The 16451-nt window shown below is 25.0% G+C and overlaps 2 protein-coding genes across 3 annotated transcripts; one reads left to right on the top strand and one right to left on the bottom strand.

The window, feature by feature from the left end:
* Window positions 1-429: 429 nt before the first annotated feature.
* Window positions 430-5984, bottom strand: LOC114126026 (RING finger protein 121). Of its 2 annotated transcripts, XM_050197401.1 has the most exons (10): window positions 5782-5984; window positions 5390-5671; window positions 4071-4223; window positions 3935-3987; window positions 3078-3219; window positions 2863-3017; window positions 2266-2494; window positions 1825-1958; window positions 1643-1744; window positions 430-593 (listed from the first exon to the last, which is right to left on the bottom strand). In XM_050197401.1, exons 3-10 carry the CDS (start codon window positions 4098-4100, stop codon window positions 473-475), a joined length of 966 nt encoding a protein of 321 aa, XP_050053358.1. In that variant the 5' UTR covers window positions 4101-4223; window positions 5390-5671; window positions 5782-5984; the 3' UTR covers window positions 430-472. The 2 variants fall into 2 exon arrangements, with proteins under 2 accessions (XP_050053358.1, XP_027845685.1); XM_027989884.2 differs by lacking the exons at window positions 5390-5671; window positions 5782-5984 and adding an exon at window positions 4341-4651.
* A 3765-nt stretch (window positions 5985-9749) lies between these two features.
* LOC114126025 (probable ATP-dependent RNA helicase DDX55 homolog) lies at window positions 9750-15879 on the top strand. Its single transcript, XM_027989883.2, has 11 exons — window positions 9750-10129; window positions 10207-10317; window positions 10388-10666; window positions 10729-10937; window positions 10995-11174; window positions 11282-11373; window positions 12418-12623; window positions 12711-12885; window positions 13375-13501; window positions 13575-13872; window positions 15782-15879. Exons 1-11 carry the CDS (start codon window positions 10025-10027, stop codon window positions 15824-15826), a joined length of 1827 nt encoding a protein of 608 aa, XP_027845684.1. The 5' UTR covers window positions 9750-10024; the 3' UTR covers window positions 15827-15879.
* Window positions 15880-16451: the final 572 nt, after the last annotated feature.

Genomic DNA, 16451 nt, shown 5'->3' on the forward strand with positions numbered 1-16451 from the left:
GATTCTGTTGAGTTTTAATTTTCTATATTGAGCATCTCTCAAACGTCATGTTTTAACAAATATAAAGTTAAACACAACAATATTATATTATACTTAATCTGACTCAATTTAAAAAATGTATCGGATAATGGAACTCACAATGAAAACAAGGTTATATTTTTGAAGAGTGAATAAGAGGAATGACAAAAATATTTAAGTTTTATATGTTTTAATAAAATTCAATAAAAACCTAAATCTGACAAATGAAGTCATATAGAATATTGAAACTCAAAGAACATTATTGTTACAAACCATTCTTTTATATATCGATTATAATGTTGTTTATATTAATGAACATATTTTCAAAATGGAAATATCCCTCATCCTGACACGACAACAGTCAAAGCATATGGACATCTCTATAAATAGGTATAATATAAATACATCATGTAATCAAAACAATTTTAAATTCATGTTTATTGAAAAAATGAAACTATTTTAATCCAAGAATATAATTTAAAAATTGTATAATGCTCATTATAATTGGTCCCCATGCTACAAACCAACGTAACCAATCCAATAGTTGACCATACAAAACATGAGGTTTTTCCCATCTGGACAATTAAAAAGTTAAGGATAAGTACATATTATATTAAAATATAAATAATATACATTTAGACATTTAGACATTTACATAAGTAAATCATCATTTATAAAAGTAATCATAAAGACATACTATAAAAATATTGCTGATTTAAATTTAATAAATACCAATTATTTTTAATGAACAAAATCTTAAAATAATTGAATATTTTACTTGTTCTTATAATTTAAAAAATTTTATAATACATTTATGATTCATCAATAATTTCATATAATTTTTATTACTTAGTTAATTACAATTAGTATGTCATAAAACTCAGGACTATTAATCTGAATAAAATTAGACAAAACTAAATAGGTAATTGAAATTAAATATTTAATAAAATAATTTAAAAAAAAAAAAACGAATTAAAATTTTCAAAAAAATAAGACATGTACATGTATTTATTTTATAATTCAATTATTAACAAAAAATCGTGGCAAAATTTAAAGAAAATAGACAATTTTAATCTACCTTTTTTGCATCAAAATATTAATGGTTTAAATTAAAAATTATTTTAAGTATGAACTATATTTAATACATTAGGTATCAATAGGGTTTTTCTAAATTAATACTAAGGAGATAAGAATCCAAAATGAAAACTGGAATTAAATTATATTGGTTTAAAGTCCAAATAATAATAGTTTTATGAATAAAATATACAAATACCGGTTTTGAAATTTTGTATCTGAAATAGAAAATAAATAAAACCATAACAGCTTTAATAATTTGAAAACTATAAATGCTATGTCACAATTAGTTTTCCTTTAAGTTATATATTATTCATAAAATGTTTTTATTCTATTAAAAATAAATACTAATTAGTGTTGTTAATTTACAAGTAATAGGATTTAATACAAAATTAATGTACCTATATTTTCATTAATTATTATTTTATTAAAAAATTGGCATATTCACTTATAATAAAACTATTTTATACAATAATTATAAATAATTTTTTTTTTTTTTGAAATATTTAATCTTAATCTATAGCAAATATCTTTATAATAAAAAGGATACGGATTACGGAACATTCTTTTTAAATCAACTTTCTCCTTACAATATGGGCATGTTTGTTTTTTACCAACTATACACCATCCTCGAATACAAAATTCATGAAATCTATAAATGTAAAAATGTAAAGTTATTATAAGTATTTTGTTTTAAATGTAAATCTAATAAATAATTTTAAAAAATCTTACGTATGATCACAAGTTAATTGGAAAGTAGATTCAATTATTCCTTCTTCACCAGCATTCACTAATAATTTGTTACCACAAACAGCACAAATATTTTTATCTAAGCTTCTAGTTGGCATTCCTTGAGGTGTATAATACTAATAATATTAAAACAAAAATAAATAATTAGTAATATTTAGATTGTTTGACAACTTATCAATTATCTATAACTAATTTCTCACTAAATTTTTGTATGTTTATAAAATAATATTCCAATTATTATTGTCATTAATTTATTAAAGTTTTACAATCTGACCATGAATGAGAAATTTGTGTGCTTATCAATTATGTGCTTTTCCTTTGCAAAATAATTTTTTAACAAAGTGTTTTAAAGAAATTAAATATTCTACATATATATGGTACATGGTGTTATTTAGCAATTTTTTATAAATTTAAAATTCTTACTCCTAAGTGTGCAGCCATTTTAGATGCACATATCTCAGCAATATCTTGTCCTAAGACACCAAAATACAACCCATAGTACATAATTATCAATCCATAATCCATCCATATAGCTGGGTTAACATTGAATACAACACTGATGCCAAAGAATGCAGCAATCATGATAAAGTATCCAACAATACCAAGTACGTAAGTTAGTTTGTAGTTGAAATAGAACCATTTGTACACCAATCTGGATAACATTTATGCCATCACACTACATACAACATGATGTATTATTTTATATAAGCGTTCGCCTTAGCGATAACTATGACAAGTCAAGAGCGCCCCCAAAGTTATAATGGGAAAGTAGATAAAAATCAGTAGAATGGTTTTAAAATTCAAATTGTAGTATCAAAATATAGTAAATAATATATAGATAATAAAATTATTCTTTACCACATATTTAAGAATAAAAGTGAAATAAAAATATTTTTAATACTAATGTTTAGTAACTCTGTTGATGGAAATTAGTAGTTTAGAAAGAAAAATAATCTTCATTTTAGCATAAGCTATACTATTTTTCATGGGGCGCCCTTCTGACAAGCATAAAAAACATACCTAGGTGTTGATCCTTGTAAAGGTTTTTCTAAAGCTTTTCGTACCACAAGTCCTGTGATCAATGAAAACATTGTCCAAAATACAATAAACCTCCAATATGAAAAACGAATTGACATTATAAATGGAATTATCCATAAGGCTAAGGATGTTACAACCTAAAAAATTAATCAGTTCGCACAAGAGAATATAATATAAATATTAAAAATAAAATTTACTTGAAATGATTTAAAATGCCTCCTTTTCCATTCCAATAAAACTATCTGTGCAACAATCATAGTGATCATTAAAATTATTAACATCTCAGCATGCATTGACTCGTGACCTTTATGGGCTTCATGTAATTTTCGATGCTCTTCTCTAAGAATTAAAACATTACGTAATTAATTAATGAATCATTTTACATAAAAAAAATACAAGAATTCTTTATTCACTAAAAACAAAAATACATTTTATGTACTAATTAATTTCTAGGATGATTTCTAACTAATAATTTTCATTTCTGTAGATATCTATTTAAGTATGTGGACATATTATTATTTATTTATTTAATAAACAAAACTATTTTTTAATTATATAATTAGATTAGCCATAGCCATTAAGTAAGCTTAACTTATAATGCATTTTATGAAAAAAAATAAGAATAATATAGCTGTATTATTAAAACAAATTCATTCAATGGACAAGTATCAATATTAGCTTATTACTAACAATTAATAAATGGAAATGTAGTAAATGTAGTTTATGTAATCCATACCTATAACTATACTAAAAAAAAAAGTTTAGTGATTTTAAAATCACCAGCAGTTATACTATACTATACTGATAACAAGTTCAATAATATATTATTTACTGACTGATTAATGCTGTTATATTTTTAATATTTATTGTTATTAAATATGTATCATATTTAATAACATTACTTTATACTTTTAGTTTCCCATAATTAAGTAGTCAATATCACATATAAGTTTTTTTTTTTTATTGCATATGACTACATTATAATAATTTATATAATTAAAATACATTACGTAAAAATGTATTTTTAATGATTTGTACATTAATAAGTGCATACCTCATTTGCTCTTCACGGGTCAAAATCCTTGTGACATTTTCCACTGGTTCAATCTATAAAGAAAATATTTATCAACAGTTAACATTCATATGCCTACAGAATTATGATCTCATTATTATGCTTAAATAAAACTCACAGCCAGACCAGTGATGTTTATATCGTCCATTTCTTAATGTTGACTAATACTGATTAATCACTTAATAATTGGCTAATATTTTTTGAAATTTCTAACAAAGTTGTTGATACATTGTTGAATGTATTTAAATTATCGAATATCAGTTGATTGTATCTAATAGAAAATAGTATAGTAAATAATAAACATTAATTATATCATTATATATAAATAGTTTTATACTGAATAAGAACACAATATTTAACAAATAATATAACATTCTATGACACTTACCTTCAAAAGAAAATAATAAGATACTTTAATAAAAACAGTCTTAAAATTAAAATGAATAAACTGAAAGAATCTACGACTAAACTATTGCAACTGGTAAATTTATTTGTACAACTTGGTAAAAACTATAACAAGAATACTGTAGCATATTTTCTTTAAGAAGTCTATCAATATTTACTTTAAGTAAATAATAACTATTGCAACTACCTTACTATTATATAGTGATAAAAGATAAATTAATACGTCTACAGACTATCACAGACCGCACTAAGTCAAAAAGTATAAAAATTAACAATTATTAATTATAGCGTGATGATTACCTAAAGATCTTAAATTTTTAATATTTTATGTATCATCATCACTTCTGTTTCTAATCATTAATCAATATATTATCTATAGTAATGAGGTTTTATCACGTTCTTCCATAAACAAGTTGTTCCACAAATTATATTTTGTATATCATTGATTTTATAATAATAACATTATTAATGAAACTAAGTATTACGTACCAATTAAAAATAATTTACCATATATAATGTATCTAAATCTAATAATACCATTACTATAACTACTCTGTTAGACTACAAGACTACAGTTTATATTGTCTTATAATTTAAAAGTAAGAAAAAGTACAAATTTTGTTGGCCTTTTGACTTTTGTATACCTTAATACCTACTTATATAATATATATGTATAATGTAGGCAATATAGATATTTTATGGACTAAATAATATAATCTTGTTACATATATTCATACCTTGGCCTCGTTAGTAAAAAATAATAACACATATACATTTATCAAAGATGTAATAAATATATATGTATATGTATACTAGTATTTAAATCCAATAAAAAGTAAAATCAATTTTAATAATTAGGTATTAATACAGTATAGAATCAATGAAAATTCAAAAAAAAATATTCAAAACTCAAAAAAATCAAAACTAAAGTAACTTAATGGTTGCTTAAAAACATACACAAATCTATACCAAATTATTATTATATACCTAGGTACCTAATCAGTTACCGGTCCTAAACTAAAGGTACCTTACTTGTATAGTTGTATTGTGTGATCACTGGCAAAGTGGCAACCAAAGCAAAGGCGAAAAGTTATTTCAGTCGCGGGTAACGGCTGTAGTACAAACCGCATGCAAAGGCTTAATTTTACTTTATCACGGTAAATCGTGATTTCAGCCAACACTGGAATTGCCATCCCGTATGTGCCATGGCATGGCTATTGTTTTTCGCTTTTTCTACCTCCAAAAACGCTTATTGATTTTATGACAATTCACAATGAACTGTTATTGCTGCTCTCGCTATCTAAATTCTCCAAACTGATTCATATAGAACAGCAGGAAGTATAATCCACTACCAGTTAGTACATTATTTACTGGATAGAACGACAAAACATAATGATATACGTTGATATGATTTTGACAATAACCTGCATTGTGAAGATTTCCACTTTTCCGTCCGCTATGAACCGGGATTCCCACTTTCACATCATCCACCGGACGGATTTTTCCGCAATAGTCATCGTTACGCTTCAACTGGTAACCGAAATTAAACTTTTCTCAGGTGTAACAAAACACAATTTAAGTAAATCAGCAATGGTGGAAGGCAAAAATATTTCATGTCTATTATCTGCACACGAATTAAGATTTGTGATTCCACATGACATGACGTGGTAAACTCTTCACTACTCGTCCATTACCATAGATCGCATAATATACATCAGTTGAACTGGTTGAACACGTCTTGTACTCCAGCGACTATAATAAAATATAGGTAGGTATGAGTAATTGGTATTTGATTAAATCATATACGTGTGTGTATATATAGTTGCGTGGCAAACAATAATTTCAGGAGCAATTGCTTGATATATATTTTTTTTAAATTGGGGTGTGGATTGTAGTCGATAGGTCCCCTAATTGTAAATGTAATATGATGTTCAATAGGTAGTCAAAACTGATCCCTCCCTCCACTATTTTTGTTTCTATATTGATGGGTGGGTCCTTATTAGTATATTTTTCTTTACCTCTGACAAATTTCAATTTGCCACGCTACTGTGTATACTTATATAATATATTATCATTATCGTTAAAAATGTTGTTATAGTTTTCCATGACTAATATATTTTTCTGGAACTGCATTCTCAACTTTTTCCATAGGTACTTTAATATCAATAAAATTGAATACCATGAATTATTACTGCATAATACATAATTACTAATAATAAGTTAAATCGTTATGTTTAAATAATTATTATTATATTTTGTTGTCTTAATATTTTACTAAAATTGTTTATTCAAACAACACCTTACACCTCTTAAAAGAACCCGTATGTGTTGTTTCTATTGACTTTATACTAAGTATAAAGTCAATGGTTGTTTCCGTCTTGTAATCAGCTACAACATAACATAATTTCGTTCACTACAGTGGTGGGTCGTTAGTGATTAGGTCATTATTGTTGTAATCGGTATAAATGTAATGACTACATAGGTGTAACGAGTAGAAAAGAGTTAGGTTCCACGTTCGTTACATCGGTACAAAGTTTCTAACTACAAAGTGGTCCCCGTCAGTGGCGGTACTGTTCAGTTTCAGACGTTTTAGTTGTTCCAATCTTGTATTATTATCCTTGGACGTTGGTAGTTAGTACCTACTTAATTAAAGTTTAATTATACAGAAGTCAGAACAGGCAAGTCACAAAAAGAAAATTTCGGGGGAGGGGGTCATAAAAAAATTTATAATAATCAATATTTATCGATGAATGATGATATAAATAAACTATACAAATATGAATTTTTTGTGGGGGTGGGGTGGGGGGGCGAACCCCCCCAACCCCCCCTGTATACGTGCCTGAGTCAGAATATACTTGATTTAATTATTGGTAGATTATAAACGAATAGATAATATTGTATAGGTATAGTATTAATATGAATAATAACTAATTTTTTACTTTTTAGTCCTTCATTGTTCACTGGGCAAATCATATTGGCGTGAATTAAAATATTGTCTAATCTCTAATGAGTTATGAATGTTGTAAGTTTTTGACCAAGAGACAGTTCCCACCGATCGTAACAAATATGATACTTTTGAAAAAAGAACGATTATTTTTGTTGTAATGAAATTTGAGCTCTGTTAATCATTAAGACTAGTATAATAATATAAATGTAGAACTACAGGTTGATAGTTGACTCCTTATAGTTGGTATAGTAAATTTCCATTATTCGAAAATATATTTTATTATATTTAAGTGTTTTGATTTTCAAAAATGGCTTTTCGTCTAAACTTTGGTAAGATTGTGATGTGTTATTTAAAGAAATTCCCTCTGATGATAATTTATATAGTATAGGTAACTTCTTGTGATGATTCTGATAATGATAAAGATTATTTTCCACCTTCTGGCGAGTCGAAAGTACGAAACCTGTCCTATTAGAATCTAGTGACGATGAAATTCAGAAATCTTGAACTTAGACAATACAAATATTTATTTATTAGTTTGTTATCCTCGCCAATAAAGAAAAAAAGTATACTCGTAGATCAATTCGTCGGAAATGTGTATCAAAAACAACTGTATAGTATAGGGGTACAGGTGTATAAGTGCAGTATAACTTTGATGTATAATGATATTTTTTAATAGGTCTGTTTAATATTTGTAATATTTATAAAAGGATCCAAGTATACTATATAATTTACTAAATAATAAATACCCAATTATTTTTATGTAATACTTATATTTTATTATTTTTATGTCTTGAAATTATACATATAATACAATACATTTATTACATAATTTTATTCAAATAATATATCCAACAAACATATAATTAAAAAAAGTGTTTATGATATTTGTGTACTTTGTTAGTATAACATAAAACTAAACACTACATGCATAGTGAGACATAATATACGTTATCCCACCAATAATTTGTTTTTTTTTTTATAATTTTATTAGAGAAAATACAATCTATACACAAAGGCAAGGCTGGGCAAGTTAACGATTTTTTTTAATTCGTTAAGTTAAGTTATTTTAAAATAATAAAGTCAAGTTAAGTTAAAAGTTACTCATTTTTTTTTCGTTAACTTGTTAAATTAAACGTTAACTTTAAAAAAAAATGTAACATAATTTAACTTAAAGTTAAAATTTTCTAATTTTCACAATAAAAAATCCAGACACTATAATGTTTATTAAAAAGTTTTTATTTATGCACAAGAAAATAACTGGGGAAATTGAAAATGATACATCAAAGTATAAAATATCTACCAAAAAACCTATTTTTCTAAAAATACTATTCAAAAATGTGCATCATTGTTTGGACTAAAATTAACTTAATTTAAATATTTTTGAATAAAATTAACTTGATATTAACACGTTAATCTTTTAAAAAAAAGTAACTTACTGAGTTAAAAGTTAATTTCAAAAAAAAGTAACGAGTTAATTAACTTAATTTTAATTTTTAATTCGTTAATACCTAGCCTTGCCCAAAGGCATAATAAGAATATGTGCTACATTATATTAAAAAACATGAATACGGTGAGGGAAGAAACCATCCAGTGATCGCACTTTAAAAAATACATTTATTTAAGCAAAAGAATTCTTTTGCTGAAATACATGTAGGTATTTATTTTTTCGTTATTCATTAAGATCTCTGCACCAGTTTCTTTTTAAACGCCGTGGAGGATTTCCAAGAATTGTGCGAGTGGCTAGACCGGATATCAGAGGATGCAGTGGCGTAGTTATGATTTTGTTCTGGGGGGGGATATACAATTTATTGGTTAAACATAAAGTGGGGGGCTCCAATAAGTCAATGATTTAAACATTAAAAAAAAGGCTCTGGGGGGGATCTATCCCCATATCTCCCCCCATAACTACGCCACTGAGAGGATGTGAGTAACCAGTTTGTTGAAAAAACGTTTATAGTACGTTTTAGCTTCTTCGTGTATAGTTTTCATTTTTAAGTCTGAGTGGAGAGTAAAATTAGAAATATAAGGGGGGCATTGGAACCCCACCAATAATAACTCTCTATAGAAGTAGGTATTTTAATATTTATTTAACACCAACATCTTATTATTTACTTAAACAATAATTTATTATAGGTACTACATAAATTATGATTTTTCTAAAAAAAATCTTCTGTGCAGTATAGGTAAAAATAGTTATGAAAACGTTAACTATTATACTAGTGCCCACGATTTAGAGATGTTCTCTAGTCTCTACATCGTGCTAGACGCTAGTGCCAAAGAAACATTAACAGCGACAGAGCGTGATAAATAAATATAAGTATATTTATGATAAATTCCATGACAAAATTTTGTCATAATAAATTCTATCTAAACTGATAGCCACGAATTAAAATATATTTAATAATTTATTTTTACTATTTTAATTCGTGCTGTGCTGATAGTACTTGGTGAAAATGTGATATCATCGATAAACAAAAACAATGATAACAATCACTGATATCTGTGATAACAATATATATTTCAACAACACGTGTGACAAGATATAACCACAGAATAAAACAATAACAGTGGCAAATGGCAATATTATAAATTATAATATTATTCTACATTTCTGTTATAAATATTAACAATAGTATATTTTAATATTACTAATTAGTATTAGTTTGTAATATTAAAAAATATATTTTCTATAAATATTTATTTATAAAAGAAATGTAAGTATGTCTTTAGCACCATCTTTAAAATGGGAATCTTTAAATCTGTCTGAACCGGTTCTAAAAACAATCAAAGAAAACTTCAAATTTAAATGCATGACACCGATTCAAGTAATAATTTGCAACATAATAATAATTAATAACTTGTAACTATGTACATAATTAATTAATGAATAATAATATTTTAGGTCGAATCTATAAAGAATTTTTTAGAGAAAAAAAAAGATGTTGCTGCAGAAGCAGTCACTGGTAGCGGGAAAACATTGGCATTTTTAGTTCCTATGCTGGAATTAATTTTAGTAAGTTTTACTTCTCACGTTTTTAAAAGAATTCAATTCTATGATACTTACATAAATATTGTTTGTTTAGAAACGCAGCGATCCTTTAAAAAAACATGAAGTGGGAGGCCTTATAATATCTCCTACTAGAGAATTAGCTACTCAAACTAGTCATGTCTTGGCTGAATTTTTGAACAATATTGAAGGAGTTACACAAATGCTTACTTTAGGCGGAAATCCAATAGAAACTGATGTTAAAGCATTTAATAAAAATGGAGCAAACATTATTGTGGCCACTCCTGGCCGACTAGAGGATTTATTAACTAGAAAAATACCTAATTTTCATTTACACAAATCTCTTAAATCATTGGTAAAAAATTGAATTTATTCTTTTTTAGAACTATCTATTAAATTATTCTGAATTTATTATAGGAAATGCTGGTGTTAGATGAAGCTGATAAGCTGTTAGAATTAGGTTTTGAAAAGCCTATAAATACTGTTTTACAATATTTACCTACACAAAGAAGAACAGGGTTGTTTTCAGCTACTCAAACTAAACAGGTAGCAATGCTTGTTAAGGCAGGTCTCAGAAATCCTATTATGGTTATTGTCAAGGAAAAACATTGTTTAAACCCAAAAAGGTATTTTGTTGTATTATTTAATTTTCTACTATTTTTTATATTTTATACATTTTTCAGTAATCAAATTGAATCCATATCTACACCCTCAGCATTACAAAATTATTATACAATATGTGATGCTGATAAAAAATTAGCATTTTTAGTGACGTTTTTAAAAAAAAATGGATTAAATTCAAAATATATGTTGTTTTTATCAACATGTGCTTGTGTTGAATACTTTTCAATAATTTTAAGAAGGTAAATATTATATTAATTAATAATAATCATTAATACTGTTTGTACTTTATATCATTATATATATAGTTTTCCTTTATGATTTTAGTTTTTATTTTTATAATTTACAGTTTAATACCCGAAATAAATTTATTCAGCTTACATGGAAAAATGAATAATAAACGTTACAAAATATTTGAATTATTTTGGAAAGCTGAAAGAGGTAAATACTAAAATTATGAACATCATATTCACTGAAGTAGACACCTTAGTTCTTTTAAAATAAATGATGAAACCAGTGGTGGTTATTATTTTAGATTAATAATCTATCATAGGTATATTTGACATTTGTTTCGCTGCTTAATAATTCATACAATATTTTAACTATTGATTATGTGTCTTTTTTTGAAATGTGTACCTATACAATACATTTAATTAAATATACATAGTGTTGAGGAAATTGCTGTTTTTCGGTAATTAAATTACATTACTAATTCCTTATCAAAATTGTAACTAAATTATTTTTAAGTTACTTTTTTTTTATTTGGTCAAGTTACATTTCTTTTGAGTTTAAAAAGTAACTCAATTACAATAGAAGTTACTTTTTTTCAAAAATATCACTGGAGCTTAATATAACCATGTGTTTAATATGACAATTCATAAACTAAATATTAAATAATGACAATCAACAATATGAAATTATTAACAATTACTTATTTTACTTCATATTAAACATTTAATTTTTTTTTCAAATTTATTTTAAACAAAAGTGCATTTTCAAAATTACAGTCACTAATCTTAATTGCTTTTTAGTTTATGTATTAAACCAAATAAAGTAACGAGTAATTAAGTAATAATTACTACCAAAAAGTAACTCAAATAACATAAATTACTTACAATAAAATATAATTAAATTATCATCAAATAACTTAAAAAGTAATTTCGTTATAGTAACTTGTAACTTAAGTTAAGTTTCTCCCTAACACTGAATTATATACATATTTAGTATAATACTAATGTGATACATTATTAGATATTTTGCAAATCATTTGTTCATAGTGATCCCAAAAATCAAATAAAAACTTTGTATCTTATTAAGGACTGTTTAATAGTATTTAAACTTAAAAGTCATAAAACTTTATTGTTGAAATTTAAAGAAAAATCTCAATCTTTTATTTATTTTTCTGTAATTTTATTAAACATTTGTTTTTGCATAACTTGTTACTATATTTTAGTAATAACTTATAAAATGCATTTTATATTTTAGGTATTTTGATATGTACGGATGTAATGGCACGTGGTGTTGATATACCGGAAGTGAATTGGGTGATTCAATACGATCCTCCTAATAATGCATCTTCTTTTGTACATCGTGCTGGTCGAACAGCTCGAGTCGGTAAAAGTGGATCTTCATTGGTTATGTTGATGCCAAATGAAGATGCTTACATACATTTTATTTATTCAAATCAAAAGGTAAATGTATAGGTAATTACTAATTTAACTAACTATAGTAATTTTATAGAATATGTGTTATAACATCATGTATATAAATGTTCTTAGGTAATATTGGAATTAATGCCTGAATTAGAAGTTGAAAATGTTGATCTTATAGTTGAAAAAGTTAGAAAGCGTCAACTCAAAGATAGAACAATATTTGATAAAGCTAATAAAGCATTTGTTTCTTATATACAAGCATATTCAAAACACGAATGTCATCTACTATTACGAATAAAAGGTAATTTATCTTTGTGACTGATGCTTTGTTAGAAATAAGGTAATGACTAAAACGACTGTTAATACTTTTACTTACTATTAGCTATAGCAAATTACATGTATTATAAAAGTATTGTATAATATAGTGGTGTAATATTTCTTATACTCTCAACCATTAGTAAGGAAACATGTCTACATGATAGATCGGAGTATATATAATAATGACTTGTATGCCTGTGATTTTGATTTTATTTAGCTTGTGTTCAAATATCAGGTTTATTTTTGAATGTTATGTAAATTCTGATATATCTTTTTTGACTGATTTATATTTAGCCGTGTTATGTATATTTGTGATTTTAGTCATTGTTTATTTTGAATAAAGTAAAATAATTGAACACTGTAAAAAAACTAATGTCCATAAAATGTTCAGTATATAATACTATGTATATAATTTAAAATTAATTTCTCTATTCTAACAGAATTGTTATTTTTATGAATTTGTTATATACAGATTTAGAATTTGGTAAACTTGCTACTGGCTTTGGTCTCTTAAGACTTCCAAAAATGCCAGAATTAAAAAATAAGGATACTAGTGATTTTATTCCTGTTGATATTGATTTCAATTCTATTAAATATCAGTAAGTCATTTATAGATAATTAAATTTTTTGATTATTTTTATTATGAAAATATATTTTTGTAATTTTAATTAGAAATAATGAGAGAGAAGAGTCGCGACAAAAGAAGTTACAAAATTACATGGAAACTGGAATTTGGCTTGGTCAAACAAAACACAAAAAAGGGTTAAAACAAACTGTTGCATGGGCTGATGCCAAACAGAAAAAGCTTGAAAGAAGAGAAAAACGTAAAAAGAAAAAAGAATTACGTAAACAAATGGAGTTAGAAGGAAAAGCTAAAGCAAAAAAGAAACGAGAACAAGCCTTCAGTCAAGAAGAATTAAACGATTTAGCTAAAGATATTGCGTTAATGAAAAAATTAAAAAATAAAAAGGTAATTTTTAGAATTTCTATCTATGAATAAAATTGTTTGACCAGAAAAAAACAATATATTTATTACAGGCTAAATTACAGTTAAGCTTAATTTGACCTTTTTGAAAATAAACACAAGTATTTTTATCTATTGGATAAAAAAAAACGTCCACAGTGTCTAAACACTTAAAACTATACTCTGTTCAACTTAATAAGCACATACGTGGTGACTTACAATTTTCATCATAGAGCGAACAACACCTGTCTATCTCCCTTATTGAGTCAATTGCTGAGTATGTTTCTTAAGTTGTAAAGAGTATAGAACATATTTATATATACTACTAAAATATACATGCACATTTTGTTTAATTTATAAAAAGCTAATAAGAAAATATATTCAAATGAATGTGATTTATAAATTATAATTCATAATCTGATATGTAAATGTAATTGATAAAACTATTGTAGGGTATTGGATATAGTTATATAGGTAGTACTTTTTTTTATTAATTTTTTTTAATTTTAATAATCTGAGAATACATCCATCTTATAAAAATAAAATAAATATTCAGTTTGAAAATTTTTTTTAAATAGTATATTACTTGTTAAAATTTATTGAATTATGTACGATTATTTTATTTATGAGATTATAATTTATTGTTACTCATTGATACATAATATCCAGCAAAGATTCAAAAGATATAAAAAACTCTACAAATATGTGTGTTGTTATCAAATATTTTCGTACATTGTGCTTCTATCATCCTGTTGTTCAGTATGTTATGTGCCGTTGATATTTTTAGAATCATTTCATTATAGTTAATTTTTACTTCGGCCAATATTGTAGCAGAACAGGTTTATCTTACAATAAAAACAATAATTATGTATTTTGTTTTAAATTAATAAACTTCTATAATAATTTGTTGTGAATTTTTTATACAAAATGGTCTATTTATATGTTTGAAATAGAAAAATGAATGCCAATTGGCAGGTTAACAACAAACTTTGAATGTTGTAATCAATTTATTAAAATACAGTTTAAAAGGTCATAAACTCGTAAATAAAAAGGTATAAAAATTTTGTATAGAAATTTCAAATTTATGAATTGAAATCGTATATATTTTAAATTAAACTAATAAATATAAAATACATTAAAAAAGGAAAATAATACTTTAAACATTTTTAAATAACTGTTGTAATTGGGTGATTAAAACATTATTCTACATAATATTATGTATTTACAATTTTTTTGTAAATATGGCTTGTGACTTATAAATATGATTTATTATGAATATTAAAATTATTAATTATTATTTATATAAACATTACTTAATAGCCAGTGTCTCAGTGTGTAACATTTAACAGTGATATTGTTAACATAGGAGTTACAACTGGTATTTGTATCACGACTAGTAAATATAATAGATTATGATCAGGGTCAGTTATAATGCAAGGGAAAATAATACATTCATTTTCTTACCTAGTTGTGCTTTTTAAATATTTAACTGTTTTACTATTAAGCGTTTTATCTATAATAAAGTATGCAATATTGTAAATTATAATATTTGATGCATATTATCAAAGGATATTGTACATGCATGTGTTATTTCCATTTTATGAATCACCAAAATTTATGTCCAGCAGTTTTAATTTTGTTTTAGATTATTATGAAAAGTAATGAATTGACTTATCATTTAATTGTGATATGACAAAATTATTTGATTTCTATTATTGGTTCTTAACAATATTATAATTTTTAAGTGAGCATGTAGTAAAATATTAATATTTAAAAATGCTCATTGGAACCACTACATGTAATTGTTGGTATGTTATGCAGTAGCAAAATGAAAACAACATACGAGTCTCATCTTAATAAAATATAATAATTACTTTTTAATTACCTATTAAATGCTTGAATATTTTTGTTTCAGATATCTAAAGAACAATTTGATATAGAATTTGGAGAAAATGTCTAAAAATGTATTGTATTTAATGAAATGAATATAAATAAAATAATGACAAAAATTAGTGTTGACCGTTTTTTTTTTTTTTTTAATACTTTATTTATTGTATAGTATTTTATAATATCAAGAATTGATTATGTAATAATATCTAACCAATAGAACATCATTAAAAAAAAAAAAAAAAAAAACAATGTAATTTTATTTATTAGAAGTTTGTTTATAATTTAAATGTTCTTAAATAAACAAGGAAGTGTGTAGTTAAATTCAATCAAATAATATACTCTTGAGTCAAGGTTACATTATTAATAATATTATTTGTTCTTCAATACATCATAATATTATAATTGATAATATTATAATTCAATGTTCAGAAATAATTATTTTACAATGGAATGGGTATGATACTATTAGCAGATTGTAATGCTTACATATCTAATTAATTTTGAATAGGTATATTTAAATTACAAGATTAAAACAGTGACAAAGACATCTAATCACCAGATAATATTATGTTTGAATCCTAGAACACCTTCAATGGCGTCAAACTCATATATAATGTAAAGTGATTGCTTCACTGCTTAAATGGGTGAGTACTGAGTATAGATGAAGATTTAGGAGCTTATCGGTAAATTAAGAT

The sequence above is a fragment of the Aphis gossypii genome, chromosome 1, assembly GCF_020184175.1.
Source record: "Aphis gossypii isolate Hap1 chromosome 1, ASM2018417v2, whole genome shotgun sequence".
NCBI lineage: Eukaryota > Metazoa > Arthropoda > Insecta > Hemiptera > Aphididae > Aphis > Aphis gossypii.

Bases quoted from the DNA above. Each gene is read 5' to 3' on its own strand.
- LOC114126026 (XM_050197401.1), bottom strand. From the start codon at position 4,100: ATGGACGATATAAACATCACTGGTCTGGCT. The intron at 1,959-2,265 runs GTAAGAATTTTA...TAATATTATTAG, and splicing joins AAATGGCTGCACACTTAGGA to TATTATACACCTCAAGGAAT. The intron at 1,745-1,824 runs GTAAGATTTTTT...TTACATTTATAG, and splicing joins CAATTAACTTGTGATCATAC to ATTTCATGAATTTTGTATTC.
- LOC114126025 (XM_027989883.2), top strand. From the start codon at position 10,025: ATGTCTTTAGCACCATCTTTAAAATGGGAATCTTTAAATCTGTCTGAA. The intron at 10,318-10,387 runs GTAAGTTTTACT...TTGTTTGTTTAG, and splicing joins CTATGCTGGAATTAATTTTA to AAACGCAGCGATCCTTTAAA. The intron at 11,175-11,281 runs GTAAATATTATA...TATAATTTACAG, and splicing joins TTTTCAATAATTTTAAGAAG to TTTAATACCCGAAATAAATT.